General features: G+C 38.1%; 1 protein-coding gene and 1 long non-coding RNA gene across 2 annotated transcripts in view; one reads left to right on the top strand and one right to left on the bottom strand.

Moving 5' to 3' along the window:
• Window positions 1–8,351: 8,351 nt before the first annotated feature.
• LOC139164952 (uncharacterized) lies at window positions 8,352–22,722 on the bottom strand. Its single transcript, XR_011558719.1, has 3 exons — window positions 21,959–22,722; window positions 20,763–20,845; window positions 8,352–8,637 (listed from the first exon to the last, which is right to left on the bottom strand). It is a non-coding gene; the product is annotated as an uncharacterized lncRNA (long non-coding RNA).
• Window positions 22,078–24,572, top strand: part of LOC139164951 (ras-related protein Rab-10-like) — a 37,054-nt gene continuing 34,559 nt past the window's right edge. Inside the window, exon 1 of the mRNA XM_070747705.1 lies at window positions 22,078–22,439. Within this exon, the coding sequence (XP_070603806.1) occupies window positions 22,283–22,439 (157 nt within the window). The 5' untranslated portion in view covers window positions 22,078–22,282. The remainder of the gene's footprint in view (window positions 22,440–24,572) is intronic.

The raw sequence follows: 24,572 nt of genomic DNA, 5'->3' as shown, positions 1-24,572 counted from the left end.
AATCTCTGTTTAAATTACAGAGCATTAATTTTTTTTCAAAATTGCTTTCATCGCATAGATACATAAAAACCTGACTATCAACCACAATCATTTTATATTGTTTCTTTGGCCTGAATCCTATGTAGAAATGCCAGATTGTTGTTTTATGTTGAAATATGTATAATATTTTGAATATGTTATTTTGATAGGCCAACTCTCTTTAAAGGTGTTTCTTTGTAAGTGAAAAGCTGGTTTAAAAAAAATAAACAATACAATTGTATATTTAATCATTATCGTATGTTTATTTAAAATGTTGGTGTATGAAAAAAGAGAATGAAAGAGAAAAAAAGATTTAACAGGGCATCTTGTGTTGTGTTTTGTTCCAGGTTTCTAAATCCATGACAGCAAAAAAAATTTAGTGGTATTAGAGGTCAGAGTAGTTAGTGGGAGGGGAAACTAATGAATTCTAGAGAGCTTTTAATGCCATAAATGATTCTGTTAATCTGCAGCATAGATGTTGATCAGTGGAACTGAACTCAGCTCCCTGGACCTTGTCAGATTTATTCTGTGCATGTCCGTGTTCCACACCAATTACAGATTTTAGAAGAGGTTCTCATGCAAAACTCTGCACCCTAATATTTAAGCCAACTTAGACGTCATTGAAATTAAAATCTAGCTGTGGAAAATCTCTGTGATCCTGATATATGAAAATCCAAATAAATTATTTATTCACAGAAATGAAAAATAACTTCAGCAGGAAATTTCAGAAATTACTTATGCAGGATTAATCCAGTTCAATGAATGCATCTTGCATTGATTAATAAGCCATCCATGGATTGCAAACTAAAACTACAGAGGTTGTGCTTTCGTGTCTTTTATTGAAACTAAAACAGAGTGCATATTATACATAATATACAATTGTTTATGTATTTTAATTCTAAAGGATTGTTATGAGTACAATTGCATTATTACTGCATCAGCATTGTTTTGATCAACTATATGATTAGATTTAATTGTTTTACTTTTGAAAAGACTGAACTTTTGTGCAGTCCAACCTGGTGACTAACCAGGGCACAACTGAGTTTATTTAAATAATGTAATGATTTTGTTCTCTCAAACTTCCCACTGATACTTTTTCCAGTGTTAATTTGGGGTGTATGCTCCTCCCATATTGGGGTATACCACGGTGACTCAACAATAAATATCACACACACATGCACACAATTTTATTTAAAGTTTTTTTTTAACATCCATAATGCTTAGTGAACAGTCTATTGTTTGGGTCGATATATTTTATACAAAATACTAATAATAATGATATTATTTAGATACACATAATCATAATCTTTCAACTTCCCTTACTTTCTATTAGACAGTTGGGAGATAGACTTTTCTCCCTTTCTAAGAAAAAAGTCTTTGACTTTATCCTAAATCCTGACTATCACTACACCTTGAAAGGACTGAAGCTACATCTTGCAGGATATATGTATGTTTGGTTTTATAATAAGGTTTTTTTTAGTTGTTTTAATATTTGATTGTTACATTCTGTTTTTTATCACTGTTGTTAGCCGCCCCGAGTCTACGGAGAGGGGCGGCATACAAATTAATTAATTAATTAATTAAATGAATGAATGAATGAATGAATAAATAAGAATATTGTTTCCCCTCATTGCCAGTGCTGTTTCCTAAAAATATTGCATCAAATAGAATCTTCTACTGACTTCATACAGACTGAAATTTGCTTTCCAGGCATTATAGCCTTCATTTTTAAATATGGTAAATTCATGGTAAATGAAACATTTTTAGGGTAGCCAAATTATTTAGTTGAGTACACAAATGCCAACATTTTGCTCTCAATGAAGTCAATTAGAAGGACCGCATGGAGCTATTGATCCTAGCTGAGCACTGTTAACACGACAGAAGAGAATACGTTTTATAGGGATTTGATTAAATAATGTTCCAGATCCAATGAAACTCTATACAGGAAAATGAGCTGCTGAATACTTTATAAGCCATGAGTATTGCTTACAGATTTAGGTAATTGACTTCCTCCTGTATCCCTTTGTAACGTTTGTAAGGCATTAGGACTAAAGAACATTAGGGAACGGCGATGTTTTATGGGAATTTAGAATTTTTGTGCACATTTTTTTCACAAAAATGGGATGGGGAAAGGGTCTGGGTAGCCTGATCAAAAAACTCCTGGGTGCTGGGGGATGGCAAAAATGCCCCCATTTTTGTGGAAAATGGGCCATTTTCACCAATTTTTTTTCACAAAAATGGAAGCATTTTTGCCTTCCCCCAGTCCCCAGGAGCTCTCTGCAGGTTCCCCAGACCCTTTCCCCACCCCATTTTCATGAATAAATGGGTGAAAATGGCCCATTTTTTTGCAAAAATTGGGCCATTTTTGCCGTTCCTTAGTACCCAGGTGCTCTCTGCAAGCTTCCCAGACCCTCTGTCCAAAAATGGGATGCTGGGGGGCACGGCTTCAGGACAGCCTAGATGGCTATATTCGGTGTATAAGATACATAGAAACATAGAAGAGTGACGGCAGAAAAAGACCTCATGGTCCATCTAGTCTGCCCTTATACTATTTCCTGTATTTTATCTTACAATGGATATATGTTTATCCCAGGCATGTTTAAATTCAGTTACTGTGGATTTACCAACCACGTCTGCTGGAAGTTTGTTCCAAGGATCTACTACTCTTTCAGTAAAATAATCTTTTCTCATGTTGCCTTTGATCTTTCCCCCAACTAACTTCAGATTGTGTCCCCTTGTTCTTGTGTTCACTTTCCTATTAAAAACACTTCCCTCCTGAACCTTATTTAACCCTTGAACATATTTAAATGTTTCGATCATGTCCCCCCTTTTCCTTCTGTCCTCCAGACTATACAGATTGAGTTCATTAAGTCTTTCCTGATACGTTTTATGCTTAAGACCTTCCACCATTCTTCTAGCCCGTCTTTGGACCCGTTCAATTTTGTCAATATCTTTTTGTAGGTGAGGTCTCCAGAACTGAACACAGTATTCCAAATGTGGTCTAACCAGCGCTCTATATAAGGGGATCACAATCTCCCTACATTGACATTTCCACCCTCTTTTAGGGCGCTTTTTATACTCCAAAAGGTATGGTAAGTGGTTGCTGAAAGAATAGAGTCCTTGAGACAATTTTAACTCTGAATACTTGTGTTTTTGGCATTGGTGTGGAAGTGATTTGCCACAGCTTCCCTTCAAAACGTTATTCAACTTCAGTCTAGACCCGGGGTCCCCAACCTTGGCAACTTTAAGACTTGTGGACTTCAACTCTCAGAATTCCTCAGCCAGGTTGGAAACCCCTAGTCTAGTCTTCCATCTTGGGAGTTCAGGTCTCCTATCCCAGTATGAAATAAGCTTGATTCCTAGCTCAAATAGATGCTGCCATCTGCTGTGATAATTTCAGAATATTTTCTAGTAATTCATTCAGGCACATTTACCAATAAGCCTTATCCTTATGACAATTACAAGAGACGAAACCCAGTAAGTCGCCTATATCTTCTCATGTTTTCGTGGCCTGTTGCTACTAACCTCCCTCTTGTCATTAATTTCACTAATGGAACTCTATTAATTGCATCTTCTTGATTGCCTTGTGTAATATGCTTGCTGAAAAGCAGTTTCTTGGCACAGTCCAAAAGGGTTAAAGCATTCTTACAGTAAGAATGCAGTCTGAAATGTTCTCTTCCCAGAAATTCATAAACCACCTATTAACATTTTCTGGGCAGTTGCTTAATTCTTTGTCTAGGCCTCCCCTAGATGAATGGTTGCATGAAGAGTTTTGGTTTTATTTTTCTTTCTCCATGTATGAGGGTTGAAGCAAAATATGAAGAGGGGCGGAGATCAAACACTGCAAATACTGTTGCAGAGAAACAGGCAATAATGAGTTCATTACTATGAACTCAGGAAGCTCAAACTGCCCAAGGAGCTGCTGATACAGTTCTACAGAGGAATCATTGAGTCTGTCATCTGCACCTCTATAACTGTCTGGTTTGGTGCTGCAACCCAACAGGACCGACACAGACTTCGGGGGATAATCAGAACTGCAGAAAAAACAATTGCTGCCAACCTGCCTTCCATTGAGGACCTGCATACTGCACTAGTCAAAAAGAGGGCAGGGAAAATATTTACTGACCCCTCACATCCTGGACACAAATTGTTTCAACTCCTACCCTCAAAGCGTCGCTACAGAGCACTGCACACCAAGACAACTAGACACAAGAACAGGTTTTTTTCCAAACGCCATCACTTTACTAAACAAATAATTTCCTCAACACTGTCAGACTTTCTACTAAATCTGCACTTCTATTCTACTAGTTTTTCTCATCATTCCTTTCACCCATTTCCTCCCAGGTTGACTGAATGACTGTAACGTGTTGCTTATATCCTAAGATTTTTATTAATATTGCTTCTTCATTGCTTATTGACCCCTATGACAATCATTAAGTGTTGTACCACATGATTCTTGACAAATGTATATTTTATTTTATGTACGCTGAGAGCATATGTACCAAGACAAATTCCTTGTGTGTCCAATCACACTTGGCCAATAAAAATTCTATTCTATTCTATTCTATGTAAAGTGGAAAAAGGACACATGGTTTGAATTGGGAGCTGATCTAGAAGTATTCTTAAGTTCTGAAAGCCTTCAGACTTTCATGAATAGAAAAGCTTATTTTGCATCTGGTAAAAGCGGCTGATTGTCCTGAGAAATGTCTGAATCACTCCTGCTTTGCTTCTGCATATTGGTGATCAGAGAGCGGGTCACAAAGAGAGTGTGAGGCTCCGCCCACCTGCCCAAACACCACTATTTGAGTTTTTACCCTCTGCGCATGCACAAAGCATTCTGTGCATGCACAGAAGGTAAAAGAACCCAAATGGCAGCGTCTGGGCTGGTAGGAGGAGCCTCGTACTCCTTTGGCAACCCACTCTCTGGTGACCAATAGACACGACCGGGAGGATTGCACCCCGGCAAGGAACATCTTTATGTTTCTAGAGAAATGTGTATTACCTGCCCAGATACACTTGGATACTATCTCTCTAAATAAACTTGTCCATTTTAAACTTGTTGGATTTAATTACCCTATGACAAATTGTTTCAAGGTAACAATGGGATTAGTATGTAAATGTATTAAATAAGTAATAAATATAAACAGAGTCAATTGTTCCATCCTACCCTATCCAGCCTGGGAGATATTAGTATTGTATGAGTTATGTTTTAGAAAGAGCATTTTAAGAGTAGAAACCCTTACAAAGAAGCGTTGTAGCAAATGATAGCCAAACAATGGAGATTGACACTGCGCATTTTTCATTAAGAGCAATTTGGCAAAACAGAATTTAGAGAAAATGTGTGTGTTTTAATTTTATTATCAGGACTACTGAATTAAATGAGAACATACAGGTGGTGGAGTTGGATTCATTGAATTTCAGCAGTGGTAGAAATATCAATGTGAATTGTAAAATAGATGCACCAGTGTTCCTAGGATTTGGGGTGAAGGCTCAAAGTAGGAAAAATTAACAAAGGTTGTGAAATACATTATGGAATTTGGACCATATAGTTCTTACCACCACAATACCTTGGTTTTTTCCTTTGTATTGAATTGCATCATGTGTCAGTGAATGGAAAGCATTTCTAAGACCTTCATCAACAAAACTATTTTCAAAACAAATTATAACCAAGGGCACATTCTTTTCTTGTGGTCAACCCTGGGATTCTTGGTTTAAAGAGGAAAATGTGGACTGCATAAAACAAGAGTTGAAGCTGAATCAGAATCTTTTCTAATGTATGTGAACTTTTATTCTTTGTTCTTCCTGGAACCGCTCTTCTCAAATTTGCAATGCAACTTTTGACATAATATTTTGTTTGGTAAAGATTTTCTTGTATGAGAAACAGCATTGTCCCAGTCGATGCCTATAAATATGATCACTGGATTGAAGTCGCGGAATATCTTCTGAGCACAAGATCCAGTGTCAATATTTAGTGAAAGACTAATTATGTTTATTTTACAACTGTAACCACAAAAAATATGAATATTCAAGAATTCAACTAGCATCAGCTCTGTTTAGTAGAATTTACTTTCCACCATACCTAAGTTGTCTGAAATGTTAAAGGTATAGATTATTAAAATGGCTAAGCACTGCCAATATTTTTCCTTGGTACAATAATGTATAATACTACTGAAGTATTGTGTAATATATAATTTATTTAGCTTTAGCATTCCTACTTTAATATCATGTAACTCCACTAGCCTGTGTGTAAGTTGTAATTTGCATAAGGCAATGTGCAAATTCATTTATCTATTGAAATATGTTGTATCACATTTTTCTACTTAAAAAACACTCAAAGAAGCCGGATGCCTTATTACTTGATTATTTATGTTTGTTTTATAAAGGTACCATATTTTCTGAAGTCTACACTAGTGTGAAATATTAGATTGATGAAACTTGTATAATATAGTTGGAGAAAGTAATATTTTTATAAACTTTATGACCAGTCTTTCATGCTTATATAAGCCATCAATACTGATTACATTAAAACTGTAATACTTCTGTACCTTTTGGATGTGCTGTTCTTATACCGTGTTTGTTTTAATGCAGGGCAAAGCTCCTACTGAATCCAAATTTGTAAAGCAAGGATGGATTTTTAAAAATTAGTATATGTTGATGTTGAATGCTCACATTTTTAAGACTCTTAATAAATGATTGCCATGCTGAAGAATGGCTTTTCATAAAAGAGCCATGGTAATATTGTTCTGTGCCCTTGGAGTGAACGCACCAGCTCAAAAATCTCATATTTCATGGTAAAATCAAACGCTTAATTGATAAAAGCACACATAGAGAAAAGCAGATTTTGAACGGCAAGGAAAAAGGGAGTTATTTTTCTCTTCGGAGCTAAGCATCAACAATGTCTGGGAAAGGCTCCAAACTTGACCTAATTAGCATTCCTTACATAACAGGTCCATTTCTCATTTAAGAATATGAATCAACTCACCGATTTTCTCAGCAAAAATCCTCCAGCAGAGAATGTTTTGTTGAGGCAAAAATCATGGTCTTGAAGCCTTGTTCAAGAAATCCCCCCCCACTCTACAACCTCTTCCATTGAACGGCGTTGAAACCCCATACCCCACACCCAATTATCCAAAATCCTTTACTTTAATACTGTTTGGAAGTGACATCACACCCAAAGAGGCTAAGGCTGTAAGCTAATATCTTTTACTATGCAACTCCTCTTGCCGCCTCAGTAATCTTCTATAGCGAGGATCTATCCACTAACTTTCCACCATAATGTCTTCCTCATCCTCCAATTGGGACCACTCCCCCATTGTCATATCAGCCCCCTTTAGTGGTTCCTCAGGTTTACTTAGGCCACTTTCTCCCTCACTCTCACTCTCTGCATCAGCTGGCAATCACTCTGGCCCAGGGTATCCAGAGGGGCCTGCCACATTCTCCTCAGAATCTGACATGACCTGAGGTGGACAAGGAGCACTCACAACAGACACAAGTCACAGAGCTAGCTGAAAAGAAAATGGTTATTTCCCTAATAGTCCATGGACCTGTCCATGATAATTTCCTTTGAATACTCTCAATTATTCCATATTAGCTTTGCTTTTCCCCCCCCTGGAAAGCCATGGGCTCAGGGAAGGGACATTTCCAATAAAGCACACTCTTCAACCAACTCAAGGCCCAAGTGAGCATTCTTACAAATAAATACAGCAGTGAAAGCTAATGCTTTGCTTTCTTTAGCATGCTACTTTTTCTTTTTTTAAAAAAAAGGTCATATGAATAGATAGCCTGGCAAACCCTAGCCCAGGGATGGTGAAGGGCACGCACATGTTTCATAATTCAATGCCCTCTCCTGCGCGTGCGTGCACAATATCCCACGTTGCCATCACTGCGCATGCGCCCAGGCCTCACTGAAGCCTCTGGACTTCTGGTAGGTCCATTGGGCTGTTCTTTGCCCTCCCCAGGTTTCAGGAAAGCCTCTGGAGCCTGCGGATGGCAAAAAACACGCCCAAAGTTCATTTCACCACCCACAGGCTTTGAAAGTTTTCCTGAAGCCTGGGGAGGGTGAAAATCGCCTTCTCCCTGCTCTTCAGAAGGCTGAAAATCAGCTGGTCAGCATGCACATGCACACTGGAACTGACATAGGGCAAAGCCTCATGTGCCCTCAGATAGGACTCCATGTGCCATAGGTTCACCATCACGGCCCTAGGAGAGAACCACAAGCATCCTGAAGTCAACAAGAAAAATACAAGTAATCCTTGACTTATGACCACAGTTGGGAGTAGAATTTCCATTGCTAAATGAGGCAGTTGAGTCAATTATGCCTAATTTTACAGACTTTTATTTGCCACAGTTGTTAAGCAAATCATTGCAGCCGTGCAGCAAAACATACGGTTGATAAGAAAATTAAGTCCCTCCCCTTGAACTTGCTTGTCGGAAGCCAGCTGGGAAAGTCGCAAATGGTGATCACGTGTCTCTGGGATGCTGCAGTCATAAAAACATGCTGTTTGCCAAACACTTGAATTTTTATCATATGACAATAGGGATACTGCATCAGTCATAAGAGCAAGGACCCATTTCTCCTTTGTTTGATAGAAAAGTTCTTCCTTATTGTTAAGCAGCTCTCTGCAACATACAAACAAAGAGGAAAAATGAGAAAAGAATGTGATGACTTCAAGGAGATAGTAATGACTTCGTGTGAAAAGGGGAAAATTTCTCTGCATATTCCAACAGTTAGGGCATTCTACACATCTCCAGAATGCACTAAGTGGTGCATTAAACCAATAAATTAGACGAATGTAAATGTTTTGTGGGAATTGCACACAAGGGAAAATGCTTCCTCATCCTCATATTTGTTTTCATGCAAATTATTATAGAACTAGTACTACTGGTACAAAGCTGAGTAAGACATCAAAACCAGTTACAGAGATTACCTTAAATTGCAAAATTACACCAGTATCCTTCCATCTATAAAAATCATTCTATAAAAATGTCAAAAGGAAAACTAATTCAAACCTAGGCTTAAGTGTAATTTCTTCTTTCCGTTCTAATACTGTACTTTTTCTAATTTATTATGAATTCAGCATAATAAGTGTTCAATGAGATGATTTAACTCTTTTTGAGGCTGAATTTATAATAAATTACGTAGTAAACTTTGATTGCTAATACTTTTTTTAATTCTCACAAAATTCCTGCAGGATGATTTTATGTATCCATATGGTTCTTTCACACATTATCTAATAGCACAGTCCTATTCTGTTTCTATCTGAATGGCAGAGATGGAATCACAACTAATGTCTTTACCAATGGGACACACAAGTTTAATGCCATTGGGGAAAATGTAATTAGCACAAGGTTTGTTTTGTTTTGTTTTCAGGTTTATTCTGCAGATGTTCATTGCCAGAACTAGACATCTTTGATGTTTTGTCTATCTAGCATCTGACACTGTGGGATACATTTTCAGCCTTTGTACAGTTGGTAGATTTTGGCCTACTACAACCTAAAGGCCACTATCAAGAGGAAAGTCCATATTTAACCAACAAGTGGAGATGAGAGTATAATTTTTTTCCAATTCAAACTGTAATTAAGCTACACCAATTGAAGGATGCCATTATTGTCCTTAGTAGACTAGACAAATCAATTAACTTTAGAAGACAAGTTATTTAAGCTGATGGAGTGAATCTACACTGGCTTAGCAAAACCATCATCCTGTAATAAATGGGTCTAAGTTAGCAGCTCCATTACACAAATGGAACAGTGCCAATGTAGGACAAATGTTTTTAGTATCCTCAGAGGCAACTTATACATCTACCACTACTACAAAGATTTTCAACTATATTGGCAGATGAGATTCAGATCTACCAAATAATCAAGCATTAGGTAGCAATAAAAAATAGACTCTACAGTATTCATATTTTAACCCGATGAAACTAAGATCAGTTAATGATCTTAGTTCCTTATATTGAATATTATCCTCACAGCATTGATTATTCCAACTAATTAAACTCTTAACTGAAAATAGTAGGAAAAATACACCTAACTGAAGAGATTAGAAGTCCAGGGAAAAAGCGGTATCATTTGTCCTATAATACTAAACTACCCTTTCCCAACATAAAAAGCTATTCTTTGCCAACATTTCCCAGATATGTAGATGTTGGTATTCCCAATTCCAGGTCAAAATGGTGATTATTGTGACTTTTACAAGTTCAAGCAGGGTATTCAGGATGGGTTGTCCTATAACTTCTATGCAACTCCAGAACATTTTCTAGAATTTGGTAAACAAGTGAAATAGGGCAGTGGAGATACCTCATTCAACTTTCAGTAGAGAAATTGTCTTCATGAATGACTTGAGGGTCATCCAATAACCAGACAACTCACTAAATAGCACTAATGTCGCTATTTCGTTTGCATATCTTTCAGCCCCTCACTGAGGAATTATTCTTCATTCTGGAAATCAAAACAAAGGCAATGGATTTTTATCAGAATTTTATAATTGTGCCATTGGACCTTCCACAAGGACAGCAGAATAAACTCCAATGACTGAGTCACGTCCTGTATGTCCACTTATTAACAAGTGATCAAACTTAACTATAGGATGTTTTATAGTAGTTTGCTAAGAAAATAACCAGAACAATTGGTAAGCAGCCAAATTAGCAATGTGGAAGGCATTGCTGAATGGGCTGGAGTTTGAAGAACATTTGGGCTAAGGACATTGGCTGAGCACTCTGACTAGAATGCTAACTAGTTAAGGAGTCTTTGGTTAGCATTTGGAATTCAAACTTCCTATAGGCTGAGCTTGCTGTCAGTTAAGTATTGAAGACAATGTTATTTTGGTTGAAAAGCTTTAAAATGTTTAATTAAAATGATAAATGGCAGCTCTGCAAGGGCCTCCTTTTTATCTTTGATCCAATCCATGAGACATAAAATTCCATGAAACCTGGGGTGGGAGAAAGGTGTCTCTTGCAGTTGTGGAAAGATTCAAAGCTAACACCCTGCTTGATCCGTCCTCTTGCGTAGCGGGTAGTTTCCCAAGACTAACTCACCTGTTACCTCATCCTTGGGGGAAACAGCTTTTTTCAACTTAAAAAAACGGTGGTCTGCTAAATCTCAGAAGGAAGCATGCTATGGAAAAGTATGCTTCCCTCTATATCCTACTACTTTCCAAGTGCTAGTATATTTAGGAGATGGGACCTGGGGCATGCCCACTGTATCCAACCCAGTGGGGTGGGCAGGTACCATATAGGCTATGTATGGGACTTAAAGGTCTTAACAATCATTTGAATCTTCACCGATATAAGAAAGTTCCTTTCCAACTGAAGATGTTACAGATGTTATGAATTTCCTTTCTTTCCTTTCTGTTCCTTGAGGAATTATTTCAATCATAGAACAGTCTGCTAATACAATTTTATTTTTATTTATTTATTTATTTGTTTGTTTGTTTGTTTATTTATTAGATTTGTATGCCGCCCCTCTCCGAAGACTTGGGGCGGCTAACAACAATGAAAAGACAATGAAAACAAATCTAATATTAAAAATAATCTTAAAAACCCCAATTTAAAGAACCACTCATACATACAAGCATGCCATGAATAAATTCTATAAGCCTAGGGGGAAGGGAAATTTCAATTCCCCCATGCCTGACGACAGAGGTGGGTTTTAAGGAGCTTGCGAAAGGCAAGGAGGGTGGGGGCAACTCTGATATCTCGGGGGAGCTGGTTCCAGAGGGTTTTATTACAGATTGTGATGTTTTTGTAAAGAGGCCACCACTAAAAGCTGGCATGAGCCATTTTAGCTGAAGCAAAGAATTTGTATGTTATGAATCCTTACCCTCCTGTCAAGTGATTAACCTTAGCAATATCACTCTTTTCTGCTATATCATTACATGCATTTTGATTTGACAGAAATATAACTATATATCTTTGAATTTTGAACTTTAATCTTGTACAATATGAAAAATGAACCCCTCTCACCCCAAAGAATTAATTTCTCTGATTACATTAACAAGCAGGTCTGCACACTTTCTATCTTTAAGGCTCCTATGCCTGACTGCATTTATGCTCTCATTTAGCATCTCAAAATGGGCACTTTCTTTCAAGAAGGATTATTGCATGAATCACCTGCTTAGTTAATCAGACTTATTAGCATACTGTCATCCATTAATTGCAATATAGGAACTATAGTTTTCCTTGTTTCCTTTGCTGCCATCCAAATAGAGCTCTTCAGGTTTGCAAAGACATTTGTTGATTTCTGTCTTCTGCAAATTATAATATTTAATAATTCAGCATGGTATCTGTGATAGTGTTGACTAGAAAGATGTAATTGTTAATATGCTTCACCCCATCTTTAGCCCATCAGCTTTCCTAATAATTAGGTCCCACAGAGTCGGCCTTCTTCGGGTCCCGTCGACTAAACAATGTCGTCTGGTGGGACCCAGGGGAAGAGCCTTCTCTGTGGGGGCCCCGACCCTCTGGAACCAGCTCTCCCCTGAGATTAGGATTGCCCCCACACTCCCTGCCTTTCGTAAACTCCTTAAGACCCACCTCTGCCGTCAGGCATGGGGGAACTAAAAAACATCTCCCCCTTGCCCTTGTTGTTTTTGCCATTTGACTGATTGACTGTGTGCCTGTTTTTTATATTTATTGGGACTGTTTTTATGAATTTATTAATTTTAAATTGTAATTAGATTGGTGGGCATTGGATTTGTTATTATGTACTGTTTTTTATTATTGTTGTGAGCCGCCCCGAGTTTGCGGAGAGGGGCGGCATATAAATCCAATAAATCTAATCTAAATCTAATCTAATTTATTAGAAAACATTATAAATAAAGTTCTTAACACTGCAAGGAGCTTTTTTGGACTCAAAGCTGTCTCTCGGGCATTTTTTCATACTCCAACATAAAGATAAGGAGGAAATAATGCCTTTATTTTTCACATGTAAGTAATTCTTATAAGGTGGATTGAAACTAACTTCCAAAGTAGGAAAACCTACCATTCAAAATACAATTTTACTGCTCACAAATATTTTAGGTTGATATTTTTATTCAAAAGAGCATAGGCATAGAATCTATTTAAGATGTATGGCTGCTTGGAATTATCCTTTCATTTGGTAACCATGCATTACAAACAGGAAACATTCTTCTTTGTGGTGATTCCAGAAGTTGTGAGGGAATAAAAGATTAGAAGAAAATGATCAAACCACGCCTGCAGTCCTGACTTAAAATTATTATGGAGAATATCAACTTCTCATATTCTCCTAATGGCATGGAATCAACAACTAGTATATTGGCATTAGCTCTTTAATAAAGTAATTTGATTTTTCCGAGAATTCAAGAGCCACTTCTAATGTCAAGTCTTGATACTTATGTTTTTCAAAAGAATGTAGGAAAACCAGCTAGAAAGTACTACTATACATAAAGCAGTGTGGCATAACTATTGCAAAGTCAGATTCCAAACTGGGAATATTCTTCTTTGGGGTGATTCTGGAAGTGGTAAGTAAATAAGACTAAACTATTCTCAAAAACTTTTGACAGAATAAAGAAGGATTCATACACCCCATAAAATATATTTATCATATATAACAAAACAAGGAAACTCCTGTAAATATAGATTTTAAGCCAGAATTGTTTTTATTGGGCATTATATCAGGCAATTATGATAAAGAAACAATATATCTAATATTGAATGTCTTGGCCACAGCAAGAATCATATATGCATATCAGTGGAAGAATGAAAATACCCCTTTAGAGGATGAGAGGATAAGGAAGATACTAGACACTGCAGAAATGGCCAAGCTAACACTAAAAATAATAGATAAAGGAGATACAGAATACTATTCAACATGGAATAGATTCTATCAATGGTTAGAAACATAAGGTAAAAGTTGGAATGTGAAAGAATCAGGTTAGGTGGACATAGAAAGAGATATTATTTTTAATATTGATATAAGGATGTAACCAGAGGTGGGTTCCTATTGGTTCTAACAGGTTCTTTAGAACCACTAGTAACTCAACGATGATGTCATGGAGCCAGTTCTGTCAGTGTTTCCGTGGGTGTCATCATCTTGGATTTTGCTTCTGTGCAGGAGCAGAAGCTAGTTTTTGATTGCTGTGTGCGCGCATGTGAGTGCAAAGCACATGTGCGCACACAATGCAAACCTGAGCAAACCAGCAGCAGAAGAATCCAGAACCCACCCATAAGTATTAGAATGATAGATAAGTTGACATATTAATATTAAGAATAAGATGGTCAGAATCTATTATACAGCAGTAGCACTATGTAAAATAGCATATAAGTTATTCTGTTTTTACTTTTGTTTTATGGTAAGTGGAAAGCCAGGACAATTACACTGTATTCAATATATATGTAAACAATAAAAATATATCTTTAAAATACCCCTGAAACTCCTAAATCTCCCCTTGAGTACGTTTAGGGCAGTGACTGTTTCATACCCAGCTTGATTATGCAGTGAAGGTAAAGAATAGATTTCATGGACTAAATATGAGAAGTTTAAGAACTCCTGACTGAATTTCATGGAATTATTAAAGTAAACATTCCTGATGTCATTATAAATATAACCATAGTACTTGGAACATTAATAAATCCTCTAATAATGCAACTATCCACAGATTATTTAAGAATTATTTTAAAAAATAGATGGAGTGGATTAGATTGGATAAATAATACAGCCCAGGATACCAGTATTCTCAACTTACAACTATTTAGTGATCATTCAAAGTTACAATGGTGTTGAGAAAAGTGACATGGCCATTTTTCACAGTTAAATCCTTTGCAGTGTCCCCATTATCATGTGATCAAAATTCAGATGCACGGCAACTGGTTCATACTTATGACCATTGCTGCGTCTCAAGGTCATAAAATCCATTTTTGCAATCTTCTGACAAGCAAAGTCAATGAGGAAGCCAGATTCACTTAACAACCAGGTTACTAACTTATAAACTGCAGTGATTTGCTTAACAACTGTGGCAGGAAAGGTTGTAAAATAGGGCAAAACTCACTTAGCAAATGTTTCACTGAGCAACGGAAATTTTAGGCTTAATTCTGCTCATAAGTTGAGGACTACCTGGATTCTGACCTGAAATTCATGACATCTTATTAAAGCAGTGTTTCCCAACCTTGGCAACTTGAAGATATTTGGACTTCAACTCCCAGAATTCCCCAGCCAGTGAATGCTAGCTGAGGAATTCTGGGAGTTGAAGTCCAGATATCTCCAAGTTGCCAAGGTTGGGAAACACTATACTAAAGAGACAATAAGCAAAAAACTTCCCAAAGTGCAAATAGCAAAAGAAGGTCAAGTGGCTGCTACAGATACATTGAAAGTAGAAGAAAAGTTGAAAGCAAAATGTAACAGAGAGAAAAAAATTGTTGAGCTAAATATGGAATTCCAGTGAGGAGCAAAAAGAGGCAAGGAGTTTATATCTAAATAAGGCATTCAAAGAATCCCAAGGTAGTAATCAAATGGGAAGGACAAGGTGTTTATTTAAGAAAATTATTAAAATCAAAGGAGGTTTTAATGAAAAGATGGGAACACAGAGAAAAGTTCTGTTGAAGAAAGAAGATATAAAAGAGCAATAGTGTGATTATATGGAAGAACTGTGCAAAAACAGTCCCAAAATCTATGATACACACCAAGACTTGATCATTGAACTAGAACCAGACATTCTGGAAAAGCGAAGTTAAATGGGCCCTAAAAAATATTGCTAACAATAAAGCTGCAGGAGCTGATGAAATACTAGCAGAATGTTTGAAAACTTAGGCAGTTAACATGCTACTTGTCTGGAAGGAAGGAAGGGAAACACAGCAGTGGCCAAGAGACTGGAAATGATCAATTTATATTCCAATATAAAAAAGACAGTGCTAAAGAAAGTTCACATTACCAAACAATTGCATTTATTTCACAAGCTACTAAGAAAGTGGTCAACAATGGGAAATGCCAGATGTACAAACTTGATTCAGAAGAGGCAATTATACCTAACAGTGCATTTGATGGATAATGGAATATCTGATGGATAATGGAAAAGGCAACAAAATTCCTAAACGATGTCTTTGATTTTCCAATTATATGACATCTCTATGCAGTGGGGACCAGATACAGATATCTGATTCTAGCCTGTAGCCATCAGGATATTTTAGATGGCAGGATCAATAAAACAATATTTACTGTCATTATTGCATATTACAATTTTGGGTATATCTTTGTATTTCATTGAGGCATTTCTCATGTGCAAAGAATGCAGATCTTATGTAGACCAATAGGTTGGTATTCCTCTGGTTCTTACCCGACAACTGGAGGCCGAAGAGTTGGATGAGAGGGAGAAGGGGCTTCAACTGAGTTCTGGCAAGACCAAGGGAAGTCTATGTTTGACTCTGAATGGGGTTGCACTCCCCAAGACACAAGTGATGCAAAACCTGTGGGTTTTCTTGGGTTCACTACTCTTGCTCAAAGAACAGGTATAAACTATGACTGGGAGACCCTAAACATAAGTTTAGCTTGTATGCCAACTCTGCCCCTTTCTGAATTGAAAAGTTTTATGCAGTGAAGGGCTGCAAAAAATTTTACTACCACACTGCGGCTGTGGCTTATTTTGTGGGTGTGGCTTGTCTGCCATGTGATCAAGTGGGAGTGGGTTGACAATCATGTGACCAGGGGGTGGCTTAAAGGTCATGTGACTGGCTTAAAGGTGGCCAAGGGTTTGGGTTAGGGTTAGGGTTCTCCTCGCTTCAAAGAGATACAATTTCCCTATCTATTACTGAATACCCAAAATATATACTATTTAATTATATGTATATATGCCATATGTGTACATACCAGGGGTGTGCAGTCGGCAGGACGGGGTGGAACACAGTTCCACCGGCAGAAATGAAGATGTGTGCGCAGCTCCAGCTGATCGGCTGCTGTCACTTCCTGGATTACTGGTCTCCGCTCGGCTCTCCTTTTTTTCCCCGCTGCTGCTTTGTCTGCACTCCTTGTTTTTTTCCTCTTTCCTCCTTCTTGGCCTTGGATGAGCTTCCCTCTCTCCTGCCTGGTTCCCCTCCAGCCTCACATGGCCACCTCCCGCCTGAGGTGCAAGCAGAAGGCGTAGGTGTAAGTAGCGCTGGCAGCATTTATGCTTCTGGCAGCATCCGTTCGTCTACTACCCAGCCTGAAGTGGGGGGGGTGGTGACCCAGGAAGGGGAATGCAGGAAACACAAAGCAAACTGTCACCCCAGCGAGTGACACTGGTAAGGTTGTAACTCGAGGACTTAACAGTTCACTTGAACGATGATGATCTTTCAAGCCACTCCCATCTGGTCACATGGCCAGCAAGCCATTCCTACCCAGTCACATGGCCATTAAGCCACACCCACAAAAAAAAACATACCACAGTGTGGCAGTAAAATTTTTGGCTGCCCATTACTAGTACATACATATTACATACAGGCACTCAAAAATATACATTATCTACTATATAAACTGTATGTGCACACACAAACACACAGATCTCTTCTAAAATTATACACATTCAACCTCATTTACTGCAATAGGAAAACATACCCACAGCCTAGAAGGGAAAAAAAGAAATTTTTTTTTTTACCGGTTCTGCATACCTGACCAAAACTTTTCTACTGATTCTGCCATACCCATAGGAGCCCATCACTGGTCTTATGGTAACCAATGCTTTAATCACCTCCCTTTTAATTTATTGTAATGGGGCCGCCCTTGTAGAACATCTGGAAACTGCAACTGTTCCAGAATATATATAGCAACATTTGTGATACATTTCTATAAAACTGCAGTTCTTCAAGCTTTATTGGCTTCAAGTGGGCTTCCATGTGCAATTTAAATTGCTCATTATTCCTGATAAAACCCTACATAGTATTGGGGCCAGATGACTTGTGAGATTGCCCATCTCCTATTGTTTTTTGTTCACCCCATAAAGGCCAACAGACTGGGCAACAGTCTCTGCTATCAATTAGTGTGATTTTGGTGGATCCAGGAGTCATGCTTCCTCTGTCACAGGGCCTGCTCTATGGAACATAGATGGCCCCAAATACATCAGCACTAAAGCCTGCATTGGACACTAAGGCATTTGGGCCAGGAGGTTAAGTGGGCTCTGCTGATTGACTGGATTTATTGCTGGTTTTCCCCCCCATTTATAAATTGGGAATTAGTCTTTTCTCAACCCAATATGTTATGTGGATAGTAGGCTGCATAAGTACTTTTTCCCATTATGTTGCCTTTTTGTATATACGTTCATTTATAGAAGCATTTCTATGTACTAATATGTAGATGATTGCACACTCATTTTTATTAGAAACACATCTTGCAAAACAGGAGAAATCACATTTTAATTCAGATATTGGTCCAAAAGTCTGAAATTTGCTAACATCATAGTAAAATGTGAGTTAAACTACTGAGTCTGACATGCAGTATTGGAACGAGGAGGAAGGGTCTAAAAAGACTAATAATATTCTGCAACCTTTTATTTTTTGTTGGAAGAAAAATGGAAAGAGTGTCCTCTTGTGGGTAGGAATATGAATAAAATGAAACAGAATAATTTTAAATGAGGGACTATTAAAAATATACATAATAGTTGCATTTTTAAAATTAAGCCAGTTCGTGTCTGATGTCTAAATATTGCAAATAGAACTGATAAGTGGAACTAAAGTGAGTAAATAATCCATTTAGTTCCTGCGTAAAATATTGTTCCTGCTTTCTGCTTCTTGATATGTTTTTCCCATTTTTGACCACCAATATGTTGCAAAATATATCTCAGCCACTAGTAATTCACATATATTGAGAGGGAAAATAATTATTGTTACCATTTGATTGCTTGTACTAGGAACTTCCGGTATACTGCTCCAAACATACTGACTCCAGATTTTATTATTCAAAACACTTTTTTCCAATAGATTTTAACAAGAATTAATAAGAAAAAATGTGGAGATGCTTTCAAGAAGTATTAACTTATTGGTACATTTCTGAAACTTATTTAATGTATTTTAAGTTTTTTTCTCTCTTGTTATGGTTATTTGTCTTTAGATGAGGACTTTTAGAACACTTCAGATAGAAGTCTCTGGCCTGTTAGGTAGCTTTTTGTTACTCCAAGAAGCTAAGAAGAATCACATCTGGTTAGTACTTGGATGGGGGACCAACATGAAATAGCAGGGCTGTAGGCTACAGTGGAAAGTCAGAACAACCCAGAAGAAGGAATTACAAACCAATTCTATATTCTTTGCCAAGAAAATAGACGACATGTATAAGTTATCAGGAGTTAAACTTGATTCAAAGGAGGCTCAAACAATCTTTGTTGCTAAACAGATTATGGTAACAGTAATTAATAAGAGGTATAAGAGCTAGCTAAAATCTACCTCTTCTCCAGGATCATGATCTTAATGAGATAACTCTATATCTTCTAACCTTTGTAATTAACCTTCTTACAAATTATCTTATGGAAGAATTTGACTTGGGAGTTACCAAATTACATACGAAATAATTACTGCCTGATGTAAACATTCGTAGCCAAGCTGTAATAAGTATCCAGGATGTTTTCCCTGTTTGCATCAGGGGTGAAAGAAATTCAGCAAGTTCTGACAAGTTCTGGGGAACTGGTAGGGAAATTTTGAGTAGTTCAGAGAACAAATATTACTTCTGGTTGGCCCCAGAGTGGGGAGGGAATGGGGATTTTGCAGTATCCTTCCCCTGCCATGCCCACCAAGTTATGCCCATAGAACCGATAGGGAAAATTTTTGAATTTATTTCACCCCTGGTTTAATAATAATAATAATAATAATAATAACAACAATAATAATAATAATAATAACAACAACAACAACAAAACAACAGTAGTAGTAATAATAATAATAATAATAATAATAATAATAATTATTATTATTATTATTATTATTATTATTATTATTATTATTATTATTATTAGACTTGTATGCCGCCCATCTCCGAAGACTCGGAGCGGCTCATAACAAATAAATACAAAGCACAAATCTAATATTAAAAACAATTATAAAAACCCATTATAATACAGTCATACCATGTAATTAAACCATACATAAAATGAAACAGCTAAGGATCAGTTATGTCCCACAAGCCTGGTGGCATAGGTGGGTTTTCAGTAGTTTGCGAAAGGCAGTGGGGGCAGTCCTGATCTCTGGGGGGAGTCGATTCCACAGTGCCAGGGCCGCCATAGAGAAGGTTCTTCTCCTGGGGCCCGCCAGACGACGTTTTGTCGACGGGACCCGGAGAAGGCCAACTCTGTGGGACCTAATCGGTCACTGGGATTCGTGCAGCGGAAGGTGGTCTGCACATACATAAAGAAAAAATCAGCTTTCTTTAACTACTTTTCTTTGAGCAACAGATTGTTATTTGCAGCTCAACCACAGCTCCTGGACTAAAATGTGTTTTCACACAGAGGCTGTACTTCAAATCCCATGTTTAAGTGACAAATGGGCAAGGCCAAGCCTTGATGTCCTGCTTCGAAGCATATAGCTGGCCTCTTCCTTCCAATTCATTCCTGCCCCTCCAATTCATTTATTCCATGTAATTAATTGCCTCCTCTATTTTCCATCCCCCATAATTGTGAGCAGACAATTTCAAGTTTCCCACCAGCAGCTCTCTCTCCCTATCTTCCTCTGTTACCTTTTTCACATTCTTCTCACTTAGTGGAGAGTCAGTTCTTTGGTAGGAAAGTAAAGATTTACACAACTTTAAATTGGTAACTGCTGACTGATTAGTGGTACCTTGTACTTGCCCTGCAAGGTCTTGTGCCTTCAAGCATCCTATCTTCAGTTCTTCTGATACTGCTCTGCATAGCAGTCTTAATCTATAAAAGAAATAGAATCTGAACTCTGTAATTCGAGGGGAGGAGATTCGTTCTTCCCCATTCTGTGCTCAAGCTCAGAATTAAGACCTGGGCCAAGGCAGTTTACTTTCCCTACTGGTGCTGGTATGGAATTTTAAAATCGAGATTGTGTTGTATTTTATCAACGCCACAATTTAAATACATTTTGCATAAGATTTGACCCCTATGACAATCATTAAGTGTTGTTCCACATGATTCTTGATAAATGTATCTTTTTCTTTTATGTACACTGAGAGCATATGCACCAAGACAATTTCTTTGTGTGTCCAATCACACTTGGCCAATAAAATTCTATTCTATTCTATTAATTATATTGTGTCAGACCCTTTTGTAGCTGTTAATCCAAGGGTCCCCAAACTTGGCAACTTTAAGACCTGTGGACTTCAATTCCCAGAAATCTCCAGCCAGCATAGCAAAGCTGGCTGGGGAATTCTGGGAATTGAAGTCCACAAATCTTAAAATTGCCAAGTTTGAAGACCTCTGTGTTATTCCTTTGGCAAAACCCAAATATTTGATTTTGTTAAATAAAAAAATCATGCTGGTTATTCTCATATAGACTCATTTTTAAAGAATCTCATTATCGCTGTTGGCGCATGTAGTGAAAATGAAAAAGCCCTATAGCTTTTCCCAGCATGACAGCCCAAAAAAGAAGAAAAAAAAAATTATCAGTCACCAGGTCGGAATAATTAAAGGTGATATATATTAAGTGTTGTACCTTAGAACGTATCTTTTATGTACACCGAGAGCATATGCACCAATACAAATTCCTTGTGTGTCCAATCACACTTGGGCAATAAAAAATTCTATTCTATTCTATGCTATGCTATTCTTAAATTTTCATGTTCCATCGAAGAAATCAGTTCACTTTAGTCTCCTTGGAGCCCCAATGCATCAAGAGAGGAAAGCCAACACAGGTGGGGGGTTTTATGCCAAGCAAATAGTAAAAGCAATCCAAAAGGATAACTCTTCTTTCTGGCAAGTTTCGGGTGCTTATAATTACAGCCCCATCACAAGTAGACAGTTCCTGCAGTTCCCCAATGGAAAGGGGTGAAAGAACTTTTTCCAATGACCAACCTGCTGGCTGCTCTTTCTAAGGGTTCTGCTGGAAAAAGGGCAAGGTGCCGAGAGAGCCCGTTGAGCTTAAAAAAAAAAAAAGGGAAGGAACTTCGTCAGCTCGTCCGCCCAACATTGAGGCAAAAAGAAGCGCCTCGGAAACCGGAACAACCCTTCAAAACCGAACTCCGAGAAGAGAGCAGAGCCCAGCGACGGAAGAGGAGCAGCCGCCGGCGACACGGGGTCGACGCTTTTGGGCGCCAATCGCGCCACGGCTGTATAAGGAAAACCAGCCACTTCGTCTTAAGCCAGCTTCGCTCGACGCCTGCCTATAGCTGGTGGGCCATGGCTGAGGGGACAGGCTGCGAGGCGTCCAAAGCGCGCTGCGCCAAGATAGTGATGGTGGGCGACTCCTTCGTGGGGAAAACGTCTATCCTGAGGCGATACACCGACTTTGGCGCCACTGCCCGCGCGCCGCCGTCTTCCTATATCACCACTGTCGGTGAGTAAGTTACACGCTGTGACTGGGTGAGTCCCAGACGTTCGGCTAAATTTCATTGGACGATCCTCAGCCCCGTTTGAGGACCCGGGTTGTGGGGGCAATATGCTGGCTCAGTTAAAAAGTGCTATTGCTAACATGTTGTAAGCCGCCCTGAGTCTAAGGAGAAGGGTGGCATAAAAACCGATTAATTAATTAAGCCAGCAAAAGAGAAAGACGTACCCGCCCGGGCCCGCCTGCTTTATTTCCTGGTAACCACAAACAAAAACACACACCTTCAAAGTCTATGGAGATTCTTTGTCATCTAAGGCAGTATTTCCCAACCTTGGCAACTTGAAGATATTTGGACTTCAACTCCCAGAATTCCCCAGCCAGCATTTGCTGGCTGGGAAATTCTGGGAGTTGAAGTCCAGATATCTTCAACTTGCCAAGGTTGGGAAACACTGATCTAAGGTCAAGGTTATCCTAAAGGTGCTTTTCCCCCCAAGATGCTTCTCTTTTTTCTTTGAAGACTTTTTGCTTCTCATCCAAGAGCTGAGGAAGCCTCTTGGATGAGAAGCCAAAGGTCTTCAAAGAAAAAACAGAAAGTCCAGTTGTTATCTTGGAAAAAAAAAGCACCTTTCAGGATACATCCTGAAAGAAGGTTGTGGCTGAAATTGTATTCAGCGAGATACAGCTGTATTCTGCCAACATCTGCCAAGTGTGAAAATTTAATAATTTTGTACTTGAAACTTTTGCCACTCACACACATCACACTAAACTCTACTATGGTTTCTGGATCTAACTTTATACTGCTAGTCTGGGTTTGAGTCAATGTATGAATCCTAGTAAATCATAGTTTATGACTTAGTTCTGGATGTTAAATAGGGAAACTATAGAAACATAGAAGATTGACAGCAGAAAAAGACCTCATGGTCCATCTAGTCTGCCCTTATACTATTTCCTGTATTTTATCTTAGGATGGATATATGTTCATCCCAGGCATGTTTAAATTCAGTTACCATGACTTCATTTGTGGGACATTTTTTCACTAGTGACTTAGAATATCTTCCCGCCTCACCCAACTTCTAGGTAAAAGAGTGCATATTCAAGAGTATTCCAAATTCATGTTAAATTGTATTTTACCAAATTCCACTTAAAATTGTTTTTATAAAATTTTAGTAATAATTTGTTTCTGGAACTTTGCACTTTGATATGGCCCAAGGGCTAATCAATAATGACTTGTGTCATGTCATATCATAAAGAGTATTCCCAGTACTGTTATATTGTCTCAATATAACAGAAACTCTCCTATATCATTATTGAGGAAGGTATCCCTGGGTGAAGCGTTTCATCACTATGTATACGTAATAAACAAAAACATTATAATTCCTCCTTTGTTGCCTTGGATGTAACTTTGTGCCTGTGCATCCTTGTACCTTTTTGTGGAAGTGAATTGCAATCATGTGCTCATCTTTTGGGGGAATAAACCAAGGTCTGAGTATGAATACCTTTTCCTAACTAGTAATTTTTGACTTTGTGTATAAAACTAAACCAGAGGTGATATTTGGGGCTTAGAGGTATACAAATTCAGGTAACTGTGGAATGCAAACCCTAAGAAAATGCATCCCGTGGACATAACTCACACATTTTTTTTGCCAAATAGCAACTGAAAGGTATGGACTATGCTTTCAAGATATGTTAAGCTATAAATTTCTGTTAACAGACTACCATTACGCATGCACCTAGTGAAGTCTCCGGTTTATCATACCATCCATAGTAAACTTTGAGTTCCAACAGTTCCACAACAGTGATTGGACTCATTCGAGACAATGATGAATCCGCATACAGACGGGAGGTTGAACAACTATCCTTGTAGTGTGACAAGAACAATCTAGAACTAAACACACTCAAAACCGTAGAAATGGTGGTAGACTTTAGGAGAAATCCTTCCACCCTTCCACCTCTCACAATACTGTACTAGACAAAACAGTATCAACATTAGAGACCTTCAAATTTCTAGGTTTTATCATATCTCGAGACCTAAAATGGTCATCTAACATCAAAAACATCATCAAAAAAGCACAACAAAGAATGTTCTTTCTGCGCCAGCTCAGGAAGCTCAAACTGCCCAAGGAGCTGCTGATACAATTCTAC

The sequence above is a fragment of the Erythrolamprus reginae genome, chromosome 3 (assembly GCF_031021105.1).
Source record: "Erythrolamprus reginae isolate rEryReg1 chromosome 3, rEryReg1.hap1, whole genome shotgun sequence".
Classification (NCBI taxonomy): domain Eukaryota; kingdom Metazoa; phylum Chordata; class Lepidosauria; order Squamata; family Dipsadidae; genus Erythrolamprus; species Erythrolamprus reginae.
Note: the sequence above shows the minus strand (reverse complement) of the source record. Positions and strands in the feature narration are given on the sequence as shown.